Source organism: Ailuropoda melanoleuca, chromosome 12, assembly GCF_002007445.2.
Source record: "Ailuropoda melanoleuca isolate Jingjing chromosome 12, ASM200744v2, whole genome shotgun sequence".
NCBI lineage: Eukaryota > Metazoa > Chordata > Mammalia > Carnivora > Ursidae > Ailuropoda > Ailuropoda melanoleuca.
In genome coordinates this window covers 22866042-22889699 of record NC_048229.1, presented here as the reverse complement: position 1 = coordinate 22889699, position 23658 = coordinate 22866042, and the positions used below count along the sequence as shown (strand labels likewise).

General features: G+C 50.2%; 1 protein-coding gene across 3 annotated transcripts in view; it reads left to right on the top strand.

Moving 5' to 3' along the window:
- Window positions 1-23658, top strand: part of SEZ6L (seizure related 6 homolog like) — a 185065-nt gene that overhangs the window by 95760 nt on the left and 65647 nt on the right. For all 3 annotated transcript variants that reach the window (XM_034638597.1, XM_034638596.1, XM_034638595.1), the window contains exons 2-5: window positions 16573-17286; window positions 18330-18463; window positions 20762-20954; window positions 22966-23151. In XM_034638597.1, coding sequence (XP_034494488.1) covers window positions 16573-17286; window positions 18330-18463; window positions 20762-20954; window positions 22966-23151 — 1227 coding nt within the window. The remainder of the gene's footprint in view (window positions 1-16572; window positions 17287-18329; window positions 18464-20761; window positions 20955-22965; window positions 23152-23658) is intronic.

The window sequence follows — 23658 nt, the reverse complement described above, 5'->3', positions numbered from 1 at the left end:
GGATAGGATAGGATAGGATAGGTTGGGTGGAATGGGGATGGGTGGGGATAGTGTGGGATAGGAGGGATGGGATGGAATAGGATAGGGTAGGGTGGGATGGGATGGGTGGAATGGGATGGATGGGATAGGATAGGATGGATTGGCTGGGATGGGGATGGGTGGAATAGAATGGAATGATTTCTCCTGTTGGGCACCCAAGTCCCCTTGAAGCTGGCCCAGAGGTAGCAGGTGTACACGTGGCATGGAAGAAATCACCTGAGAGAGCAGAGAAGTGGGGATAAACAGAAACCATTCTTCCTTAAACCCCAGAATTCTCAGCCATGGCCCCCAAATCAAATTGTCCCCTAGAATCACATGTCTATGAGACATCAGATGTGGAAGGGATATGAGAGACCATCTTCCTCGATGCTTTACAAATTGCGTCCCCCTGCCAACCCCACCAGCTACTAGTTGTGTTGCTTTGGACAAGTGACCAAAATTCTTTGGGTCTGAGTGTCCTCATCTGTGAAATGGAGGTAATAACATGACCCACCTCCCAAGGGTGCTGACAGGAGTAAATGAAATAAACCATCTAAAAGTGTTTACTGCAGGAGCCGGCATGCAACAGGCACTTAACCACCATTGTCCCCCATCATCACCACCACCACCATCATCATCCTCATCAAAGGTGGTTCAAGAAGAGGGAAGCCTCAGAGGGCAGCTCTCAGACTCCTGCTGCCATCCTGATTCAATCCATGCGGTCCCATTTGTCATTGATTTGGGGGTTCGGTGCTCCCTCAGACCACTGCCACGTTCAATAATTTGCTGAAAAGACTCACGGAACTCAGAAAAGCCATCAAACCCAGGGGTCTGGTCTATTACAGTGAAATGACCCAGACTAAAGTCAGCAAAAGGGAAGAGGCACAGAGAGCAGAGTCTGGGAGAGGCCAGGCATACATCCCCAGTTGTCCTCTCCCGGCAGAGTCCTACGGACAGTCCCGACTTTCAGCATGAGGAACTATGTACCATCCACGGAGTATGGTCAACCAGGAAACTCGCCTGACCTTTGGTGCCCAGGGTTTCCACTGGGGCTTGATCATACAGGCATGACTGACCACGTACGTGGCTGATGTTAGTCTCCAGTTCCCCTATAGGTCAGACTGATCCCAAACCCAAGGTCACCACCCATAAATCACGCTGTTAGCGAACATTGCCACGTAAATGAAGACCTTCCTATCAGGCAGGATAATTCCAAAGGTTTTGAAGTTCCCCCGAGGAGTGGGGGCAAGGGCCAAACCTTTCATTAGAATGTGTAGGGTGGGGACCATCCCAACCTGCTGAGTCAATCCTTTTTAGAGATTGTCATTCCATTTACACTTTTATTTGAAGAAATTATTCTGTTACAACAGAGGATAAAACTGAGGCCCAGAGATGGGAACACACTTTGACCAAAGTGCATAGAGCAAGTCAGTGAGGGCTCCTGACCTTCCCAATCCAGAGCTTTCCCCCCCTTTGCACCTCAGGTCTTGGTTTGCCCATCTTTAAAATGGGTATGCTAAGCCAACTCCCTTATCTTTGGGTTCTGCCTTTGAAAAGGTTATTCTCACTTTTATCTACTCTCCAGTCCTCAGGGGAAGCACCTGGCACGCTGCTACCCCTGGGTCATGGTTGGTGTCCTCCCTTGTCTCTGGGGAGCTCATAGCGGGAGCAGATCCTTTGCTCATCTGTTTGCAGGCAGCACTCGGCATTCACTCTGGAAGCAGCCAGGCCAGGATTCAGGGGCCAGCTAAGATAAACACATAGCCCGTTCCCCACCTCAATGAGGCGTGGGTTTGGGGGTCAGACAGCCATGGTTCAAATCCTGGCTTTGCCACTCACCAGCATTTCCTCGTCATTAAAATGAAGATAAAAATAAACACTTCTCAGGAAAAGAAAAATTTCAATGAGGCAGGTGAAGCCATGTGCATGCTTTACTTGGCCCCAGCAAATAAAGCGACTATTGTCCAGGTTCTGTCTGAAGAGAAGAGCGGCCTCATCCCTTAAAAGAAACAAAGTGAGCCTTAAAGTTGTAAAAGTGCATTAAGCATCTCGAACGCGCTCATACATACGCCTCCCCTATCGCCCATCACCTCCATTTTTCTCTCTTTAAGGTTGACCAGGCAAAGATCACTGCCCTCATTTCACAAAGCCAGCATGCAAGGCTTTGGGAGATGGAATCTGCTCTAGGCCATATAGCAATTGGGTGGAAAAAACCAGTGCCCAAGCCCGCGTGTGCCCATCTTGCCATCTTTTCCACCTCTGAGCACGTCCCCGCAAGCATGCCGGGATGCCAGTGTGCTCTTTATTCTTGTCTGGGAATCTGAGCAAACAGGTGAACAGACATTGCAAACTTACTCATGGTGTCTTTTAAACTCATTTGCGGACCATCTGGATTCCTTCCCAAGTATTATATTATATTTATATTATCTATTCCGTGAGTAGATCGGTAATTGACTCTGGATAGATTTCCCACGGTGGGGTTCCTCTCTGAGCTGGCTCGTGCCTCTGCCGCCCAGCCCTGCTCCCAGTGACTCACTGATTTTCCCGTATGCAAAGAAATCGCAAGGAGATCACACCCCATCTCTCTCCTTCTCCTGACTACCACCGGCAAGAAATCACGAAGTCGGCACCATGAGACATGAATGGAGTCTGGTGGGTGGGGGATGGACGTGGGAAGGGGGAGAAGCATTTGAATGCTAATCCGTTGGCACAAGTGCCAGCCACAGTTAAACGGATTGTCAAAGCTACAAAGGCACGGTGGCACCCCTTTGCCAACAGCTCCCCGGGCTCATTCACAGGGGAGAGGGATGCACCGTCCAGCCACTGCTCTGATGAGAGGTAACTGGACATAAAAGAGTTTTCAAGGCTTTCTGAACCCAACACGAGTTACAAAGGAGGCCCATTCGTGGGGGGAGAAGCCAGCCCACAGAGGTCAATTACTGGATAATTACTCTAGTAGCCAAGACGCTGAAATTCAGAGTCTTCTCTTGCCTGTACAAGCTGGCCCTTTCAACATCAAGTCCCCTGGGGTCCCCGGGTTTCTGCAGCGGACTCGGGGGGTCCGCTTTCTGTGCAGTGTGGTGTGCTCTCCTGGGTCATGCACACATTGCTCTGAAATCTCCTGTATCCATGCGACCGTGGCATGGTGGGCAGCACGAGAATGAAGACGGGGAACAAGCAAACTCACCAGTTGGGCTTCTATTTGCCCCCCCCCCCGTGGCTGGAGCCAACCATGGGATTTATGGAGACAGGCCGCCCTCGGGCTCTCTGCGTGCACCGTGATGGAATCGTGTTTTGCAATTGGAACAGCTAGGTGTGTACGTTTACCTAGAACATCTCTGCAGACACGATATGGTAAACCAAAGCCTGTTTGTCGAGGATTAAGTTTACCATGGATTCACGTCTAGGACAGCCAGTAATGTAGTCTACCCATCTAGGGTCCCTCTTAAAGTCTACCCATCTAGGGTCCCTTCTCTAACACACCGAGTCTGCTCTCAACCAGTAGAGGTATTTGTAAAGGGCCTACTGTGTGTCAGGTCCATGGCCATGGGATAGGTCCTAGGGAGGCAGTGATGAGCAAGGCGGAAGTGCTCACTCTCCGTGGGAAACTTACTTCCAGTGGGGAAGATAAGAAAGAAGCTGGACAAGTATGACTGATTAACACCATGACTTCTCTCTTCTGTACTGTTATGAGTCAAGGGAAGAAGAATAAATTCGGGGAGGACCACCGGCCCCTGGAAGGGGGTGGTTTGGAAAGATCCCTCTGGCCACTATGGAGAGAATGGGCTGCAGTTACAAAGAGAAGTCTGGGAGAGAAGCAGGGTTTTCAAAACCATGGCTTTGGGAATAAAGGGATGTCTAAAAATGTCTTTTTAAGATACAACTTGCCATCTTTCCTTCTTTCGTGGTGGGCCTGAGGTTCTTTGGTACATTGTAGAAATGAAAAACTGAGCTTATCCAACTCTCCATTCAACCCTGGTGTCTGATTGCCTGTGGGGTCTGGCCGGCCTTGGATGTTTCCCGAGCTCTGCCTGTGAAGATGCAACGCCCTGTAAATAATCACCTTTGATGACTTCTTTTCAGAGTGATGAATGCCTGAGGCTGATAGTGACGGTTCGAGATCCTGGTTAGTTTGATCCCATATTGGGGGGATTCTCCTGCCTCCCCGCCCACGGAGGGTGAACTGCCTAGGGGAGGAGGCAGTCAAGCTTTGGGGACTCAGTTTCCCTTCCTGCCACCACTCTGCTGGGAGTCTTGGGCTTTTCCTGTGCTCTCATGGTGGAGGGGTTGAATCACAGGTAGTCAGTCAATGATCCCAGCCTCCTCCCTCTTTCCTGCCACCCATTTCCCTGCCAGTTAACTCATGTCCAGGTGGATGGAGGACAGGAATAGAAATCTGTCCGTATTTGTCTTGAGGAGAATATTGGGTGAAAAGGAAGGAGCTTAAGACAGCTGGTCCCTAAGAAGGCTGGGGACAGGACCATAGTAGCCTTCACCAGGATGGCCCCTGGGCACCTGATCTTCTGTTAGTCATGTCTACATCATGCTCCCCACCAACTCGGAACAGCCACATCCAGAGTTCTAGAATTTCTGGATTTGAAGGAAACTTCATCAGCTCCTAAGCACTTGCTAAGTGCCCCAAGGCATCTTTTCTCTTGTCCCCTCCCCTCAATATTCATTGGCTGCCAAATGGGAACTGCAGGAATCCAAAGATTAGGGATGCATTGCCTGTCCCAACTTTGTTCCAGCTGCCTGCGTGTGGACGATCTCGTGGAGACAGACAACGACCAAGGAAACACACCATCGGGAGTATTCTGTTAGCAGTGAGCACTCTGGGGAAAATGAGATAGAAAGTGCTTGGGGGGAAGGTGTCTTAGAGAAGACAAGCTGAGACCTGAATGACCAGAGGCAGCCAGGCGAACAAAGATAACACGCAAGAGAATTTGAGGCAGCGGGAACAGCACGTGCAAAGGCCCTGAGACACAGGAAGAATTTGGAAGGTTTAAGGAGCAGGAAAAAAAAAAAAGTGTGTTCAGTCATACTGTCGTTTGGGGGAGGGAGATGGTAATAAGTGGTTTTGGAGAAGGAGGTCCAAGGCCAGAATCCAAAAGGCCTTGTAGCTCATTGAAGGGAGAGTTGATGTTATTCTCGTCGTGGTGGGAAGCTATTGGTCTGTTTTAGGCAGTGTTTTCATGAACCGATTTTTCTGTCTTTTTTTAATATTGTAATAACATTTTCTATTATATTAAGTTAGTCACCATACAGTACATCCCTGGTTTTTAATGTAAAGTTCGATGATTCATTAGTTGCGTATAACACCCAGTGCACCACGTAATATGTGCCCTCCTTACTACCCATCACCAGTCTATCCCATTCCCCCACCCCTCTCCCCTCTGAAGCCCTCAGTTTGTTTCTCAGAGTCCATAGTCTCTCATGCTTCATTCCCCCTTCTTTTTTTTTTTTTNGAAATCATATGATAATTGTCTTTTCTCTGCTTGACTTATTTCACTTAGCATTATCTCCTCCAGTGCCGTCCATATTGCAGCAAATGTTGAGAAATCGTTCTTTTTGATGGCCGCGTAATATTCCATTGTACACATATTTTTTTTTCTGTCTTAAAAGTACTACCCATCTGCCCCAAATGATTTGCTGCCAACTTAAAACACAAAATCTGATCATTTCCAAGGGCTTGTCTGGTACGGATCCTGATTGGGGGTTAAGTTTTGGAGATGGGGCAGGAGATCGGCTGTGGCTGATGGCCTAACTATGTAGGAAAATTTCCAGCCGTTTTGCCAAAGGTAGAGGACCACCAGGGACCGTCGGATGTAAAGCGGTACTCCTTAGAGGGGCACGATGGGCTAGGTGAGGTCCAGGTTACCTGTGCTTAACCTAAGTAAAATAAACAAGACAGCGAGACCCAGTAAAAGGTTCCCCTGAGACTCTGGACTCTAACTAGTCAGCAGGAGGCAGGGAGGAGGAGGGAGGGTCACTCACCTCCTCGATTCTCTCCTCTGAGTTTAACCAAGTGGCAAATAGATGCAAAGAGACAGATGGGCCCAGCTTAACTCCTGGTGAAGCTGGGCTACAGACCGGGGCTGGGCACCTACACTCTGTCCTCCCCAAGTGACTTCGACTGGGGTTCCCCAGTACAAGTAGACAAGTGGAGAAGTCTAGAGAGAGAGAGAGAGGACCCCACTGCCAGCTTTTCAGTCCAGCGGCTCTGCCCTGGGAATAGGACACAGTGGATGTCAGTGACATCCCTAATCCCTCCCTCCCTAATACCTCCAATCAGATGGCCCCTCATTTCCCTGGGAAGCGAGGGCGGGATGGAGAGGCGGAGCCTGCGTGTTGTTCCTTGAGAGCTCCCTGCTCAAGGGAAGCTGCTTTCCCCACTCCTGTGGAAGTTCAAGAGCCGTGAGAAACCCCGAGAAAGGCTGGGGCTTGTTCCCTGCCTCCTCTGAACCTGGAGTGGAAAAGCTCAAGGAGTTCATCATTAACTATTATTGCTAATTATTACTGCTATAAGAATAGCATGCACTTTGCAAATTCATCAAACTGTACAAAACGGTGCCCAAGAAAATGTGATTCCCTCTGCAGCCCCAAGGCCCCGACCAGCTCTGCCGAGGCAGTCCCATCCCCTCGTTCAACTGCATCCCTCCCACTCACACGAGACCTATTATATCCCCTCTTCTCCCTCGGTTTCTTTTTCACTTGATACTGAACTATGTGGGCACACAGCTCTGCCACTCTTATGTTTCAGTTACATGGTTTTTGAACAGGTAATATTTTATTTACATAGACACACACACATACACCCATATATGTATAAATACACACACATATACACACATAGATACGTGTCTGTGGAAAGGTATAGAGTGAAAATTCTCCTTTTCTCCTTCCTGTTTACACCCCATCTTATTTCCAATGTCCCACCTCCCCTATCACCCGCATAATTTGTTTCTTGGACCTCCTCCCCAAGTGTCTTTATGTGCATAGTAGCAAAGGCAAACACTTAAAGCCTTATTTTTACACAAGAGGCAGCAAACTCTGCATACGTTGCTGTTTAATATGACAGAAACCGACCCCCCTCTCCTCTTTGGGCCACAGACAACTTCCCCGTTCTTCTCCGTGGCTGCTCGGCCCTCTGGATGTTCTGCAATTGGCCTCGCCTTACTGGGGGATGTATTTGATTTGCTGTCCAGTCTTTTGCTACCACAAACAGCACAGCATTGCTTAACCTTGCGTTGACGTCATTTTGCACATAAGCAAACATCTCTCTGCGGAATGAATTCCGCGAAGTGAGCTTGTTGAGTCGAAGGAGCGATGTACTTGTAATCTGGAACGTTCTTGCCAGACGATTCTCCACATTACTCACCAGTGACTTCATCTCATTCCTTTGAACCCTGTGTGTGTTCCACTGTGGGCTTCTACGATCATGCAACGCACCACCCAGAGACGGACGGGTACCTCATCTCTAGACTGTTGCTTCCTTCAACAGTACTTTGTATTATGAACGCTTTGTGCCATCCGAGTGGGTGTCACGACCATAGCTGTCCCTCTGCTTTGGGACATGACCACACAGCCCATTGACCTAGAAATCTGTAGCAGTTTAGATGGCGCCCCTTTTGCTCTGAACTCTTGGCAACTGCACGCTCTTCCTAACCCCACCCTGGCCACCGATCGCTGGCCTGATCTGTTACCCAAACTCCAGCCGTTGTGAGGTGGACCAGTGAAGCACCCTAAAGTGGGCTTCCTGGGGGCGCCTGGGTGGCTCGGTCGGTGAAGTGTCTGCCTTCGGCTCAGGTCGTGGTCTCAGGGTCCTGGGATCAAGCCCCACGTCAGGCTCACTGCTCAGCTGGGAACCTGCTTCTCCCTCTGCACCTCCCCCTGTTTGTGCTCTCTCTCTCTCTCTCTCTCTCTCTCAAATAAATAAAATCTTTGAAAATAAAAACTAAAAATCAAGTGGGCTTCCTGGTGAGTCAAGATGTGGTGAGGCAGGGGGAAGAAAGCGCAGGGCAGACTTCGGGCATGTTTCAGTAGCAACTAGGGAAAGCCAGACAGCACCTCGAACCACTTCAGAAGCACACGCTGCCTGGGTCCAGCTGCCCCATGTTCCAACTTAGATGGTCTAGTTGAAAGTCTCCGAAAACAAAGTATGGATAAAGCTAGAGAGCAACAACTGTCTCGGGTGGAGTTGGAAGCAGGGTACATAGCTTCAGGTTATTCTAGAAAGTACTTTCTCTGTGTCAATCAAAATTTTAAATACAACCACTGTTTGCATGATCAATGCAACTTCTAAGACACTCTCCTGAAGAATTAGCTGGACATAGTGACCGAAGTTGTGTATTTATGGCAGTGTTATTTGGGAAGAGAATGGCAACAACCTACATATTAACGGATAAGAGCCTGGTTCAGTAACATATATGTTTAGGGGCGCCCGGCTGGCTCAGTCAGCGGAACACACAACTCTTGATCTCAGGGTCGGTTGTGAGTTTAAGCCCCATGTTGGGCATAGAGCCTACTTATAAAAATAATAATAATATGTGTTTCTATTTTAATGTAGCCATTTAGAAAATGAAATGACCACGTAGGTGCTGACATGAAAAGATAGTCATGATGGATTTTAAGTGAGAGGTTGGTGGGGGGAGATACGAATGCAGAGGAATACTATACAGCAGTGAAAATGAATCGATCAAAACTATACTTATCGACACAGATGCCCCTCGCAAAGTGTTGAGCAAGAAAAAAAAAGTGGGGGGAGAGCAGGGTGTTGAAGGATTCACATGGGATAACTGCATTCATATAAACTTTTAAAACATGCCACATAATATTCAGAGAAATTGCCATGTAATAAACAGATGGCAACAATAAATAATAGTAAGATAGTAATAATGCACCTGATAAATGATCATGCTGAAGGCCACATTCGGGATAGTGGCTAGGGGTGGAGAAGAAGGAGCATATGGTAGGAAGGCAAGTGGAGGCTTCGACATACTGGTTGAATTCTGGTTCTTAAGCTAAATGTGTATACACATGGCTATTTGTTGCCTTAGTCTTTAACTCTTTTTGAGCGACTGGAATATTTCCAGATGCATTTCTTAGTAAGTGACAGAGCAATGTATACAATGTAATAACTCTGAGAATGCTCAGATAGAAAGTGACAGCAGTGCCCACGAGGGCTGTCAGGCTGTTCCGCGAGCGCTACACTTTATCCCCGTGATTTCATTTTACTCGCTAATGCCACTCAGAGATCAGACTGGTATCGTCCCACCTTATAGACAAGCACAGTGAGGTCCAGAGCAGGGAAGTGACTGTCCAGGATCTCATGGCAGTGAGTAGGGGGCTGAGCCTGGAACACAAGCAAATCCCTACACCCCTATGTGCTAACACACCTTTCAAGGTAAAAAAATACCTTGTAATTTTTACATCAGTACATTTTTGGGGAGATTTACACAAAATCCTACTGACACTGATTCCCTCTAGAAGGCAGGATCAGGGGGCGCCTGGGTGGCTCAGTCGTTGAGTGTCTGCCTTAGGCTCAGGGCGTGATCCCGGCGTTATGGGATCGAGCCCCACATCAGGCTCCTCTGCTGGGAGCCTGTTTCTCCCTCTCCCACTCCCCCTGCTTGTGTTCCCTCTCTTGCTGGCTGTCCCTCTCTGTCAAATAAATAAATAAAATCTTAAAAAAAAAAAAAAAAAGAAGGCAGGATCGGAGGACAGGGCAGGGGAAGGGCAATACTTAACACTTTTGATTTCATACCTTTCAGTTATTCTTACATTTTAAAAATTATTTTATAGGGAAAAAATATTTGAGGGTGTGGGAAAGGGGAACGGGTACAGGAAACAATGTCAGAAAGTATCCAACCTTACCCCAGTTTGCTCCATGATCTGAGACAAGTCACATCCTCTCTCTGAGCCTTGATTTTTTTTTTTAATCTATAAAATAGGAAAAAGAAAATGCCGATCTGACAGAATGGCTCACAGGGGGAATGAGATGACAGCAGGCCATACGCTCTGCAGGGTGTCACTCACCATTTGAATATCAGTATTGTCCACGAGACACACAGGTGCAGGGCTCCACTGCCCCCAAGCCCACCCCACCCCCACCTCTGCCCTTCCTGCCCCAGAAGTCTGCTCCAAGTCCAGGTGGGAGCAGCCCTGTGAGTCTACCTGGGGGTCCTCGTTCCTGCAGGACTGAGTGAGCTGCGTCCTCCCTGGCTGTAAAGAATGGGTTGTGTTCAGCAATTCCAGCTGTTTGCTATCCAAGGTGGACCTTGCCAGTGCCTGTTGCACATACTAGGTGCTCACTGAATGTATGAATGAATGAATGTATGAATGAGTGAATGAAGGAATGATCAAACGTGAATGGGAGAAGGAAACTCAGCCCTCACGCAATTCAATTTCCTTAATCTATGAAATGTGAATTAAGCTAAGATCTTCTCTACCCTAGAAGTCCATGCGAATGATAGAAGTGAAACAAAACCGATCGGCCCCAGGAATGGGAGGGAAGGTCTTCTCAGTGCTGAGGGCAGTGCCCGTGGTCCTCGATCAGAGGCAGTTTTGCCCCCCCGGGTGGGACGTTTGGCCATGTCTGAAATCATTCCTGATTGTCACACGTGGGGGTGGGGGTGGGGCTGCTACTGGACCCAGTGGGTGGCAGCCAGGGTTGCTGTTCCATATCCTAAGTGCACAGGGCAGCCCCTTGCCCCCCAACAACGAAGACGCAGAAGGCATGGGACAACCAACATCCTTCAGGGCAGTCCAGATGGTTTTGTTTCTGATTGTGTCTGATGTGCTCTGGTGTGGGTTTTTTTCAAGCCTCAAATAGCCTGGTCTTCTTACAGCTACTAACAGGCTGTGTGACCCTGGGCAGCCCATTTCCCCTCTCTGCACCTCAAGTCCCCTCTCTGGACAGTTTGGAACCATGAATCTTTAAGATGTGCTATTTAATTATTGATTTAATTATTGATATGTAATTATTGATTTTGTCCCTGTTGGGCAATGTCTTCTTGAGGAATGTGAAGGTACGAGAAACCACCAACTGAATGGGGTAGTATTAACGAGGATTAGACTAGTAACCAACAGTTTTGTAGTCCCCTTTGCCAAAAATACACCAACTGTTGCACCAGCCAGTCCTGCCTCCTGAAAGCCCTCACTGTGAACAGTCCGCTGAGGGAAGAATTATCATCATCCCTCCCGGGAGACCCAAGGGGCCTCCATGGCTCAGTTAGTGAATGAAGTGCTTCTGGGATAGCAAATGTGTGTCTGCTTTCCCTCCGCCTCTCCACCACCAGGTGTGAAAGGCAGCGGTTAAACCCAGCTCTTTGCGTAAATATTTTTTTTTCACTTAAGATGGGATTAAATATTTATTATACACATTTATTATACACATTTTGGAACATATCAAAAAGTAGAGGGAAGAAAACCCACGCCACCCAGCGGCCACCTTGTTGGTACCATTCCTATAGTAATATTGTGGGGGCATCTAGGTGGCGTACTGGGTTGACTATTTGGCTCAGGTCTTGATCTCAGGGTCATAAGATCGAGCCCAGCATTGGGCCGCCAGCTGGGCACGGAGCCTGCTGAAGATTCTCTCTCTAGGGGCATCCGGGTGGCTCAGTTGGTTAAGCATCTGCCTTCCGCTCAGGTCATGATTTCAGGGTCCTGGGATCGAGCCCCGCATCCGGCTCCCTGCTCAGCAGTGAGTCGGCTTCTCCCTTCCCTCCTGCCCCTCCCCACCCCTCATGCTCTCTTTTGCTCTCTCAAATAAGTAAATAAAATCTATACGAAAAAAAAAGAAAAAAGATTCTCCTTCTCCTTCTGCTCCCTGCACTCTCTCTAAATTATATATATATTATACACACACACACACACACACGCACATATACATATAGTAACAACATTACAGACAGTGACTCCATTTATCGTGGTGAGCACTGAGGAAGGCATAGAATTGTTGGGTCAATATGTGGTACGCCTGAAACAAATAGAACGTTGTATGTTTGTTTAAAAAACTTTAAAAATTAAATTTAAAAATTAAAAAAAAATGAAGTCGGGTACAGCGTCAAGTAAAACGAAGCAACACGAAACACCAGCTCTGCATTGCAATTTGTTTTAGTTGGTTGTTCTAGTCGTTTTCGCACACACCATAGAATTTTACGTCTTGCTCTTTTCGCTGCACATTATAGCGGACACACTCCCCAGCTGTGGTTCCCTGGGCTTCCCGCTCCCTCACTGCGCGATAGGCGATCGCGCCAGTCATTCTGCTGCCTCCGTAGGAACCCTCAGCTTTAGAGCGTGCAGTGCATTTTCAACTCTAATGGGATGCTTCCCAGTCTAATCTCCCCATCTCTCCCATCAAAGTGAGAGAGAGAGAAAGGGAGAGGTGCTCCCTCCCCATCTTCGATGGAGAACAAATGCTGAGTCGTTTTCAGTGTGCTGTCTGCAGACGGGAGAACAGCCTCTCTCTGTATTTAATTAAAGCCCCATCTCTTCTGTTGGCTGTCCATATTTGGTTATCCATGTGTGACAGTCTTCTGGAGGTGCAGGGACCGACTGTGCCCTAGAGCGTTGACTCTCTCATCCTGAGGATCAACCAGCAAAGAAAGTTGGCACCGAAGGCTGTCACTCATTAATTCATGGGCAGCACGGGAGTGGGGCGTTGAATGCACATGATAAAGGAAGAATCAGCCAGATGTGACGAGGATGATTGAAAATTGTAGGTGCTCTGAGAGAGAAGAGTTCGTTTAATCCAGTGGTCACTGGGGCCCCAGGGAAAAGCCGGCCTGGTAAAGCAAGTGATTTAGTCTCTGGATCTCGAAGGCCCTAGAATCCAATTTTGACTAATTCCCCCTGGGACCTGGTTTTGTGTGGCACTCCCCCGGCCACCATCCCAGCTGAGAACGAGGCCTTCCAGCTGCGAACACTGCAGACCACAGACAGACACTCATCTGTCTTGAACGTGGCCTTGAGTTTGGAGCCAGCCAGCAAGATCCCACGTGTGAACCCTGATGAGGAGGCAACGTGGGGAAGGGGAGGGAAATTTACCTGGTGTATCCGCAACTCCCCTTGGCAGTTAGGTCATCAGTGGGAACAGCTGACTCAGCCCAGCCAGATTTATTTGCTAAAAGGCCTAATTTCTGCTATGGTTAGTACCCGTCTCACTGTGGGGACCCCAGAGCTGGGCGCAGGGGCAGTGGGGAAGAAGCTGATCATGGACTCCTTTCTCTCGCATTCCCTCCTTCTCTTGTGGGCTGTGTTGGATCTAGACAGGCTGCAGTGGCCAGGGGAGGTCACAGGCTTTGGAAAGAGGCATCACCTGCAGCCCAGACCTACACCCGGTTTCCTGCCACCTGCAACTTACAACACCTCGAAGGCAAAACGAACAAGGAGTAGAAAGTCAGGCAAGATCACAGGTTCTGATCACTCTGATGATAAGAGTCACCGGAGAGGCTTTAACAGTCCTCCACTTTCAAGCTCCACCCCCCGCAGATCCAGACGGCAGGGGTCTGGCAGGGGAGATTAACAAATGCGTATTTTAACAAGGAAAGGGTGAAGGGCATCATTTGGGAGATTTGAAAAACACTACAGCCCATCAAGCAGGGAAGCAAAAAAATTGAGGGTTGGGGGGTGGACTTTGGAGGGGGCCGCTGCTTAGAGCTGAAGGAGGAGAGGCTGTCAGTGGTAACAGTACCCATGATACTTAACAGAGCCTCTAACATGGTCTTTGACATCAGGAAAACCGAGGTTGGAAACCCAGCTTTGCTCCGCGACCTTGGAAGGTTAACTTAGTATCCCACAGGGGCGCCTGGGTGGCTCAGTCATTAAGCGTCTGCCTTCGGCTCAGGGCGTGATCCCGGGGTCCTGGGATCGAGTTCCGCATCTGGCTCCCTGCTCCGCTGGGAAGCCTGCTTCTTCCTCTCTCACTCCCCCTGCTTGTGTTCCCTCTCTCACTGGCTGTCTCTCTCTCTGTCAAATAAATAAATAAATTCTTTAAAAAAGCAAAAAAACAAACTTAGTATCCCTCAGCCTCACTTTGCTCATCCGTCAAATAGGAATAATTTTTCCCTAATAAGGTCAAGAAAGAATAAAATGAGGCAATGGATTAAAAAAAAAAAGCATTTAGCACATGCCTGGTACATACGCAGCACTCAGCAAAGCAATCAAAAATTAATGTTATGAGTATCGTTATTATGGCCACGGGCAGGCTGACGCACTTGATGTCATTTGTCATCGCTCCTTTCCCTCCCTTACCTCCCTCCCTTGTAATCAAGGGGACATTTTTGTGAAAGGACTGGCAGAAACTAATATAGCCATGGGACCCAACAAAACTCACAAGCCAGTGTCAGGATCGAAGCACTTACTCTGCCCTCTCTAGCAAGATTATCAAAAAGCTCGAAGAATAATTGTCAATTACCTGATCGTTCCCCAGATCAACAGAGTCTGAGCTGGAAGACCTGGCTCGTGTGACCTAGTCTGGCTGCCCACTTGACACAGACAGAGAAGATAGAAGATGAAACCCACACAGTTATGCTAGGGAGGAGCGGTCAAGGTTGGAGCACCATCTGGGTCCCCCAACCGCGGGAGCATCCAAGCTCTGGGCATCGAACCACAGCTGGCGCTCAGGAACCAGGTGTCCTGACCCTTCACCCTCCTTCCTCTCTTTTTGCCCCTTCACTTTTTTCTCACTATGCAGTCTACAGAGATGGTCAGCATCAATCATTTAATAAAAGCCACAGGGCACACAAAAAGCACAGCTCTCGAGCAGACCCACGTCTGATCTAATCCCATGAAGTTGGTGGGGTAGCTCTGTGATGCAGAAAAGGCTTAATGGATTTGCAAGCTCACGCAGCTAGGGGACTGTTGAAGGCAGGATTCGAATCCGGGTCTAACTCTGAAGCTTCGATGCTTCCCACCTTGGACCAGGAAACCGGCTTGGCCCCTGAATGACCTTGATCTGCCCTCCGGTCATGCACACGCCCTGTCTTCTCCCAGGCCGGTTCCTGTCCTGGCGCAACCTGGAGCCTGGAACGCGCACTGGCTGGTGATCAATGTGACACAACAGGAACATTTGTCGATGCCAGTTGCAAACTGTTGCAGTCTATATAGATTAAGCCACTGCCGCCGACTCCATGAAAGTAAATGAGCCTTTCCGACGGTGGCGGAAATAAATTTAAATGACAGTGCTGAAGGGCCCAGAGACTATGGCTGAGTGAGTGTCTGTCTGCAGAAACTTGACAGGACAGCTATCAGTCCCAGGGCTTCTATCCCAGCGTGTAATTCCTCTCTATCTCGAGATCATCATCGGGGATGCTCTGACCGCTCCGGCTTCCCACTGAAGGGCGCGAATACAATGACAATAGTAAAGACAGTGACAGCAGCTGGCATGCGCTAGGCACTCGCTGTGGGTGAGGCACCCTAGCTGCACGTATGCAAGTACGCTTTACCTACGTCAACCTATTGAACAATGACAACCCTGGGAAACAGTGCAATAGCCCCGTTTTACAGCTGGGGAAACTGAGGCTCGGGGACGTCAAAGCCACGTGCCAGCTTGCAGTTGACAGAAGTGGGTCTCAAGTACATGCAGTCGATTTCAGGCATGAGTCTGCCAAACAGCTGCCAGGGCCAGCCCTTGTTTAAAACTACTTGGTGGTTTTACATTCAAAGCAAAATAAATCACAGGTAGCAGGGTATACAGTGCCCACCAAGGCCTGTCCCTGCAACAACCCTACCTCACCAGCTTTCTTTCCAATCACCCTCCATCTGCTCCCCCTCGTATTCCTCTTTTGTGCCTCCACGCTCTTCCTGAATCCCTGTGTTCTGAACCTGTCTCATGATTCTGAATCTTCAAATCTTTCTGTGTCTCCCAAGGTCAATTTTTAATTATTCAGTCAAAAAAAAGGGGGTCTGTCTCTCAATCTCAGGATAATATAGCCCTGAGCCAGGGCACACAGCCTGGAGAAAAGAGTGTGGGCTTGTTACANAAGGGGGGGGCTGCCTCTCAATCTCAGGATAATATAGCCCTGAGCCAGGGCACACAGCCTGGAGAAAAGAGTGTGGGCTTGTTACAACCCCCACTCATCCTTCTTGGGACGTACTTGTGCAGTGAACAACCTGCCCAACTGTACATGGTGGTCCTGCCCCACAGACTGAGTTAGAGGCCTGTTCTCCCTGCTCTGTTAGCATGCAGAGCTTCTCTCTTCCTAAGCATCGATCACACCGAATATGATTATTTCACCTTTCCTATTACCCCTTTCAGTACATATACAACTGGCACGTTAGACTCTTGTGCCCTTGGTTTCTATAACCCTAATGTTTAGCTGGTGCCTGGCAGGATCAACAGTATGTTTCCACGGTCAGCAAAAGGAAGAAAGGAAGGGAGCAGGAGAGAGAGAGAAAGGAGAGGGAGGGAGGGTCAGGAGAGCAGTAAGGAGGCAGCCTGGCCTCTTGGCAAGCTTTGGGCACCACCCTAGGCCCCCGAGTCAGGAGGTCAACCACCTAACCCCCACCCCAGGCCCCAAGTTAACAGATGTCTTTTCTCCTCTTCCCCAGCTACACTCCGGGAAGGAGACGCTGGCCCTTCGGGTGCTTCCCTTCTGCCCTCGGGAGCGCTGGGAAGCAGCAGTCTGAGCAAAGAGAGCCTTGAAGAGAGAGTGACTACGGCCCCTCTGAATCCAGTGCAATCGGGGGAAGATCTTCCAGAGCCTGGGCTGGGAGGGACAGCCCCCTCGGCCGCCCTGTCCACGCGGCTGCCCGAGGAGGCCACCCCCAAGCGCGCCCTCCCCTCCGGGAAGAAGCCGCCTTCGCTCAAGCAGGTGAACTCGGCCAGGAAACAGCTGCGGCCCAAAGCCACCTCCACGGCAGCTGTCCAGAGGGCGGCGAACCCACCTGCGTCGCCCGGCCTGGGCCTCCTCTCCTCCGCCACGGAGAAGCTCCGCCCCCCGGGAGACCCCGAGCCCTCCGCCTCCGAGGAGCCCCGCTGGCTGGACCGGAAGGCAGGTGCGGTCCCCACGACGCCCGCGCCGCTGCAGATCTCCCCCTTCACCTCGCAGCCCTACATGGCCCACACGCTCCCCCAGAGGCCGGACCCCGGGGAGCCTGTGGCGCCCGATGACGCCCCCGAGGCTCCCCCGGAAGATGCCAGTCCCATGACCTTGATGGACAAAGGCGAGAACGAACTGACCGGGTCAGCCTCAGAAGAGAGCCAGGAGACCACGACAACCACCATCATCACCACCACGGTCATCACGACGGAGCAGGCCCCGGGTATGCAGCCCCCGGACCCTCCAGCCCTCCTGCTGCGGCCACGAGGCCCCCACTCTGTGCAGGGCATGACGGGAGGTGGGCCAGGGAGATCCAGGCCCCACCATCACTTGCCACCTATCGAGCACTGACTGTGAGCCTGACCCCGTGGCTCAGAATTGCCATCCCCATTGTAAAGATGAGACGACTGAGACTCGGGGACATCAAGCAATTTGCCCAAGGCCACACAGCTGAAGAGTGGGATTCAAACCCTTTTCAGTTTGGAATAGAATCCTTTAACTTGCCCAAAGGCCCTAGCCTTTTCAAAATCCTTTTTTTTTTCTTTTTAATATATTTATTTATTGAGAGAGAGATCACGCAAGCGCTTGGGGGGATGAGCAGACGGAGAAGGAGAGAGAGAATCTCAAGCAGACTCCCCACTGAGGGTGGAGCCTGATGTGGGGCTCTATCTCAAGACCCCGAGACCACCACCCAGGCGGAAACCTAGAGTCACACGCTCAAGCACTCACTGCGCCAGCCGGCGCCCCTCAAAGTGCTTTTACTTTGACCGTTGCAGGTGCTTCTCCAGATTTGAGAAAATGTGCTTCTGTGCCCCAGTCTTACTTCTGTCTTCTTTCCTGTCTTCAAACAGGGAAGACAGACACCAAGTGTTAATTGTAGGTGGATTTTGGACGGATGTACCGTGGCCTTTCCTTAAAAAGTAGAAGTTCTGGGTTTGAATCCTGCTCCCTGTGTGAGCTCAGCCCAGACACCACCCCCATATCTCTAAAATGGGGCTGAAACGTCAGGCCCTACGAGGATGGGTGGGGTCTGCCCGTACCCTGGTTAGGATGGTGCCTGGTGTCAGTGGAGTAAGCAGTCGTGCTGTGTCAACTGTTGCTCTTTTGATTATCATGTTGATTCTGGGGCTGAAGGAGACTTATCAGTAGTGGGAGGGAGGGGGACAGGAGAATGCAGGTGTCCCAAAAGCCCAGTGCCACCCTGTACCCCTCTGAGATATGACATCTGAGCTGCCCTCTGTGTCCTAATGAGAGTCCTTCCTCCAGCTCCCTGCAGTGTGAGCTTCTCCGATCCTGAAGGGTACATCGGATCCAGCGACTACCCACCCCTGCCCCTCAGTGGCTTCCTGGAGTGTACGTACAACGTGACAGTCTACACTGGCTACGGTGTGGAGCTCCAGGTAACTGCAGAAAGGTGCCCGACTGTGCCTGCCTCTTCCAGCAGGAAGTGTCTGGAGGGTTGTTTGACTCAGGCTTACTTGTTATCACCCTGACCGGTTTGGTTCCTTCTTTGCCCTAAGCAGGGCATTTTGAGCTGGGCTTTGTCGAATGAATAGGAGTTCCCAACTCAATGCATGGCTGAAATGGCTTGGCATACATGAAGGAGGGGGGAGACCTGTTGATAAATTGTGGGGCATTATACTCAGAAGGAAGGTCCTCTTATGCCCTGTAGCAAACACAGACACACACACACACACACAGAGGAAGCCCCACCACTTCCATTTGATTCATAAATTTTGTCTCTAAGCTAAGAATGGAAAAGCAGAGGGGCACAGTGCTCAAACATCTGGGTTTAAGTCCCAGCTCTACCAGTGAAAGCTGTGTGACCCTGGGCAAGGGACTTAACGTCTCTGAGCCTCAATCTCCCCATCAGTAAAACAGAGATGATAATGAAACTACTTTACAGATTTTCCAGGCCAAACAAATATAACAATACACAGAGCATTAAGCCAGAGAGCCTAGCTCAGCGGGTGTTACCCATTATCCTCACCCTCGTTCCTGGCCTGCCCCCACTGCCATCTTTCAAAGTCCTTTTTTAAAAAATGGCACAAGGAAGGGTGCCTGGAAGTGGGGAACTGTCCAGTTCACTGCCCCACAGGAGAGAAGGCGGGGTGTCATTGGAAAAGAAAGCTGGTCCCTCATCGTGGTGGCAGACCCTTTCAGGCCAAGGTTGGAGGTCTGGATATGTACCTTTTCCTAATGGACAGTAAAGAGCCATGAAAAGTTTTTGAGCTGGGTTGGTTGTGACCTAACCAGAACTTGATTTTAGAAGGTTTTTCTGACTTGCATGGGAAGGATACGAGGTTAGTCCCTCCGCAGCAGAAGCTGTGGTCTTTGCAGCCCCCGGAGCTTAGCATGGCGTGTGGCACGTAGTAGGTACTTCATAAATGTTCCTGGAATTAAAATGAGTCAAAGGACAGCTACAGTCCATCTGAATCTGGCACTCAGTGGTCCCTTTCCTTCCACTTGGTGTCTAACACGGCATGGAGCTCTTTACCAGGCACAGAGTTCCTTCACTGAGCACCTACTATGTACCAGTCATGGCTGCTTACACTGGGGGATAGGGTGGTGTGCAAATGAATGCAGAACCTTCCCTAAAGGAGTTCACTGTTTAATGATGGAGACAGACGTACTTAGAAGACATTAGAATGCCATTTGAAAAGGTCTCTAGTGGGTGTTTATAGGGGATGTTGTAACATCACAGTGGAGGGACGGGCAAGCTCCTTGGCAGCCAGGGGAAGTCTCACGGGGAAGGGCAATGTTAGTGGAGCTTTGGCAAATGAATAGGAGTTCATCAAAAAGGAAAAAAGAGTAAGGTGTATGATCTGAAAGAGGAAGGGCTCGTGGGTGAGGCCAGCCCTGCTTAGGTGAGGGGCAGAGGGGCCGGGATCCCAGGCCCCACTAGAAGAGGCGTAACAATCCAAACTGGGCACTGGGAACTGACTAAAACTCCCTCCCACCTTACTCCATTTGTATAATGTCTTTGTGCACAACTAAAATATCCCCCCTCTTTCTCCTCCAAACCTGGAAAGTGGACTTGGAAATCAAGTAGGCAGTTCTTTGCAGAGTTAAGACCACTGTTTTATAGCATAAGAGAGTGGTCCTGAGAATGCCCTAGAAATGAGCCCCCCGCTCCCTCTGACCAGTTCACACAGAAAGGGGAAGAATGCATTCAACCTACATAAAGATTTATTGAGCATCTGCTATATGCCAAGCACTCTTCTGGGCACTGGGGACACGGAACAAATGGGAAAAAATGCCTGCCTTCATGGAGCTTGCATTCTGGTGGAATGTCTTATTCTGTCTTCCTGGAGTGTGGGCTTCAGGCACAAGCTGATCAAGGCCTTGCCCTCCCCCACCATCTCCAGGAGAACTTACCTGGGCTGCTAGCGTGCAGGAGGCTCTCTCACAGGACTCGTCCATGGACACCGACAGATTTTTGCAGCACTTTGCTCTGCAGCTTGGGTGCACTCTGGTCCTTCAGTCCTTGGGGAGCTGAGGGGAGCCTAGATGTTTCAGGGATCCAGATGTTTCTAAGGGGGATGGTCTGTCCCGGTGACTAGGGGCTGGCTGAGGGCTGCCGCATTGGCATCGTCCGGGGTCCATCGGGGGTACTGCTCTGGCAGCCCATGGCCTGGAAGGGCCCTGTCTCAAGCACGACTCAGAGTTTCTCTCCGTCTGCCCCTGCCGGTTCTCAGGTGAAGAGCGTGAACCTGTCTGACGGCGAGCTGCTCTCTATCCGCGGGGTGGACGGTCCCACCCTGACCGTCCTGGCCAACCAGACTCTCCTGGTAGAGGGACAGGTTATCCGAAGTCCCACCAACACCATCTCTGTCTATTTCCGGACCTTCCAGGATGACGTCCTTGGGACCTTCCAGCTGCACTATCAGGGTAAGCTGGTACCAAGGCTAATGAGGGCAGGGGGTGGAGGGGAGGTAGCTGGTTGCCTCAGTTTCCCTCTGGAGTCAAGGATTCTCAGACTTTTTGTGCCAGCGATCCCTCCGGCTGTTTGGTAAAACCTCTGGACCCCTGCTCAGAATCATGTTTTTGATAGCATAAAATAAAACCTAAACAATTAAAAAGGAAACCAGTCAGATTGAATTACAGTTGTCAAAATATTGTTTTAATCTGCGATGTCATAATCCATGTGCTTCTTTACTAACACATTAAATAATAATCTTCCCCGGCAGCTCTGATAATTACTGTAATTTCCAAGTACTGAGGAACGTAAGAAATATGTCAAGATATCTACTATGATATGAAAATATCTGTGATTTCTCTTGGTGATGAAGTCACATGTTCTCCAAATAGATCACAGCCTGTTGCCCACATACGTGATTGAAGGCTATAGCACAGTTCAGTGAAAGGTACATGGAAAACCAGCAAGCCACTTTTTCCCATTCAGATCCACAGCTCCTGCATGTCATAGAGGAATCCCCAGGGGAGCCTACGGACTTCCGGTAAAGAGCCTCAACCCCCAGGGGGTCCGGCTCGGTCTTTTCTTCTGCAATGTTTCTTTCTTTCCTTTTTGTCTGTTTCTGAGACTCCTCTCTTGCTTTCTGTTCGTCTTGCTCTTCTCTCTCCCTTCCTTCCTTCTTCCTTCTCAGTCCCCTCCCTCTTTTCTTGCCTCTTTTACTTCTTCCTTTCCTTCTTTCCCTCTCTTCCTTCCCTCCCTCCATTCTCCCTTCCTTCCAGCTGGCTCTCTCTCTCTCTCTCTCTTACATCCCATTTCCCCACCTCTGGCACCCTTCCCATGACCTCAGGTTCCTTCCTTGAGCCAGAAACTCAGCTGTGTCCTTGCCAGACACCTGCACAGAGAGTGGAGTTGGCGCTCACACATCTGGATATTTGGGCATCATCCACATTGGCATCCAACTGCCTGAACATCTGGAAAAACAGTTCTCTTGAAACTTTGCCCTTGGATGTTTCTGAAACAGGGGGATGAGATCCTATGAGAGTGCCCGCTCATCACCACTTTCCAAGACTGAGACTACCCCCTGTTGTCTCTGTTCGTTACAGAGTGGGGGTCAAGAAATAGTTTGTAGAGCCCTTGGGTTGGATGTAATCCTCGCAGTGAGTTCTGGGACTTTCGATATCTCATGCCGCGGTAGCGGTCAGACCGCACAGCTGAAAGGTGCAGGTAGGATGGATTTCACATCCTCTTAGGACAATTGAGGAGCTCAGCACGGCCACCGAGAGCCTTGCCGCCTCCAGCTAGATGTTGGACTAGGGAGGCTCTTCCTCGGTGTTTCCTGTTTAATCCTTACTGCCACCGGTGAGGTAGGGACGATTGTCGACTCCACTGGGAAGGTGAGGAGAGCCAAGTTTGGGGCTCTGCATCCCTTTCTCAAGGTCACGCAGTTTCTAAGGGATGGAGGAAGAACGTAACTCACATTGGTCTCCTCCAAAGGCCATGCCTGTGTGTGCCAGGACGGTTATTTGCAAGCTGTCCTGTCCTTTGGCATTTCCAGAAGAGCTGCTGATTCTAGTTCCAGAGTGTGTGCATTTTTAACAAACACCGAAGATGTCCGTGCTGGTAGGACTAAACCTGCCTGAGTCATACAGCCCCGTCCTACGGCCAAGGAGAAGGCCGTTCTGCGTCCACGTGGAGAGGCTCACATGAGGTGTGGGAACACATTTTTCACCCCAAACCTGTGATCTCTGCTTAGACAGGGTGAGGACCTTGGAGCCCAGCAAAAGTGCCAATCTGGCAGTCTCCCCATCATAGGATCAACGAGAGTCCCCAAAATACCCACACACGCCCCCCCAACCACCCCAGTGCTCTGAACTCCCCAGGGGCCTCGTCTTTCCTCCTCAGCACAGATAGGCTCTGGGGATGTGGGTCACATGTGTCCTCTCCCTGCTCCCACGGGATGACTGTCTGCCTTTGCATTTCTTCCAGCTTTCATGCTGAGCTGCAATTTTCCCCGCCGGCCCGACTACGGGGATGTCACGGTCATGGACCTGCACCCGGGCGGGGTGGCCCACTTCCACTGCCACCTGGGCTATGAGCTCCAGGGCGCCAAGACTCTGACTTGCATGAACGCCTCAAAGCCCCACTGGAGCAGCCAGGAGCCCGTCTGCTCAGGTATGCACCCACCTCGCCGGACCAGACATGGAGAGTCCCCTCAGAGGCGAGGCACCAACCCCAGGGCATTAGACCGACCTTAGAGATAGGCGCACAGCCCAGGGGAAGAGACTGCCCCCCACACAGGCGACCGCAGCCCCTGAAATCTTTAGTTTGTGAAAAAGGACACAACACCTTAAATTGACCATTAGCAACGTCACACAACCATCACCACTCTGTGGTTCCAGAACATCTCCATCACCCCCAAAAGGAAACCTTGTACCCATCGGCACTCGCTCCCCATTTTCCCCTCCCCCACAACCCTTGGGAACCACCAACATGCTTTCTGTGTTGATGGATATGCCTATTTTGGACATTTCGTGGGAAGGGAATCATACAACGCATGATCTTTTGCAACTGGCCTCTTTCACTCAGGATCGTGTGTTCGAGGTTCACCCGTGTCGTAGCATGGGTCAGCGCCTCGTTCCTCAAGCCATATGCCCTTGTGTGGCGCTGCCCCATGTTATC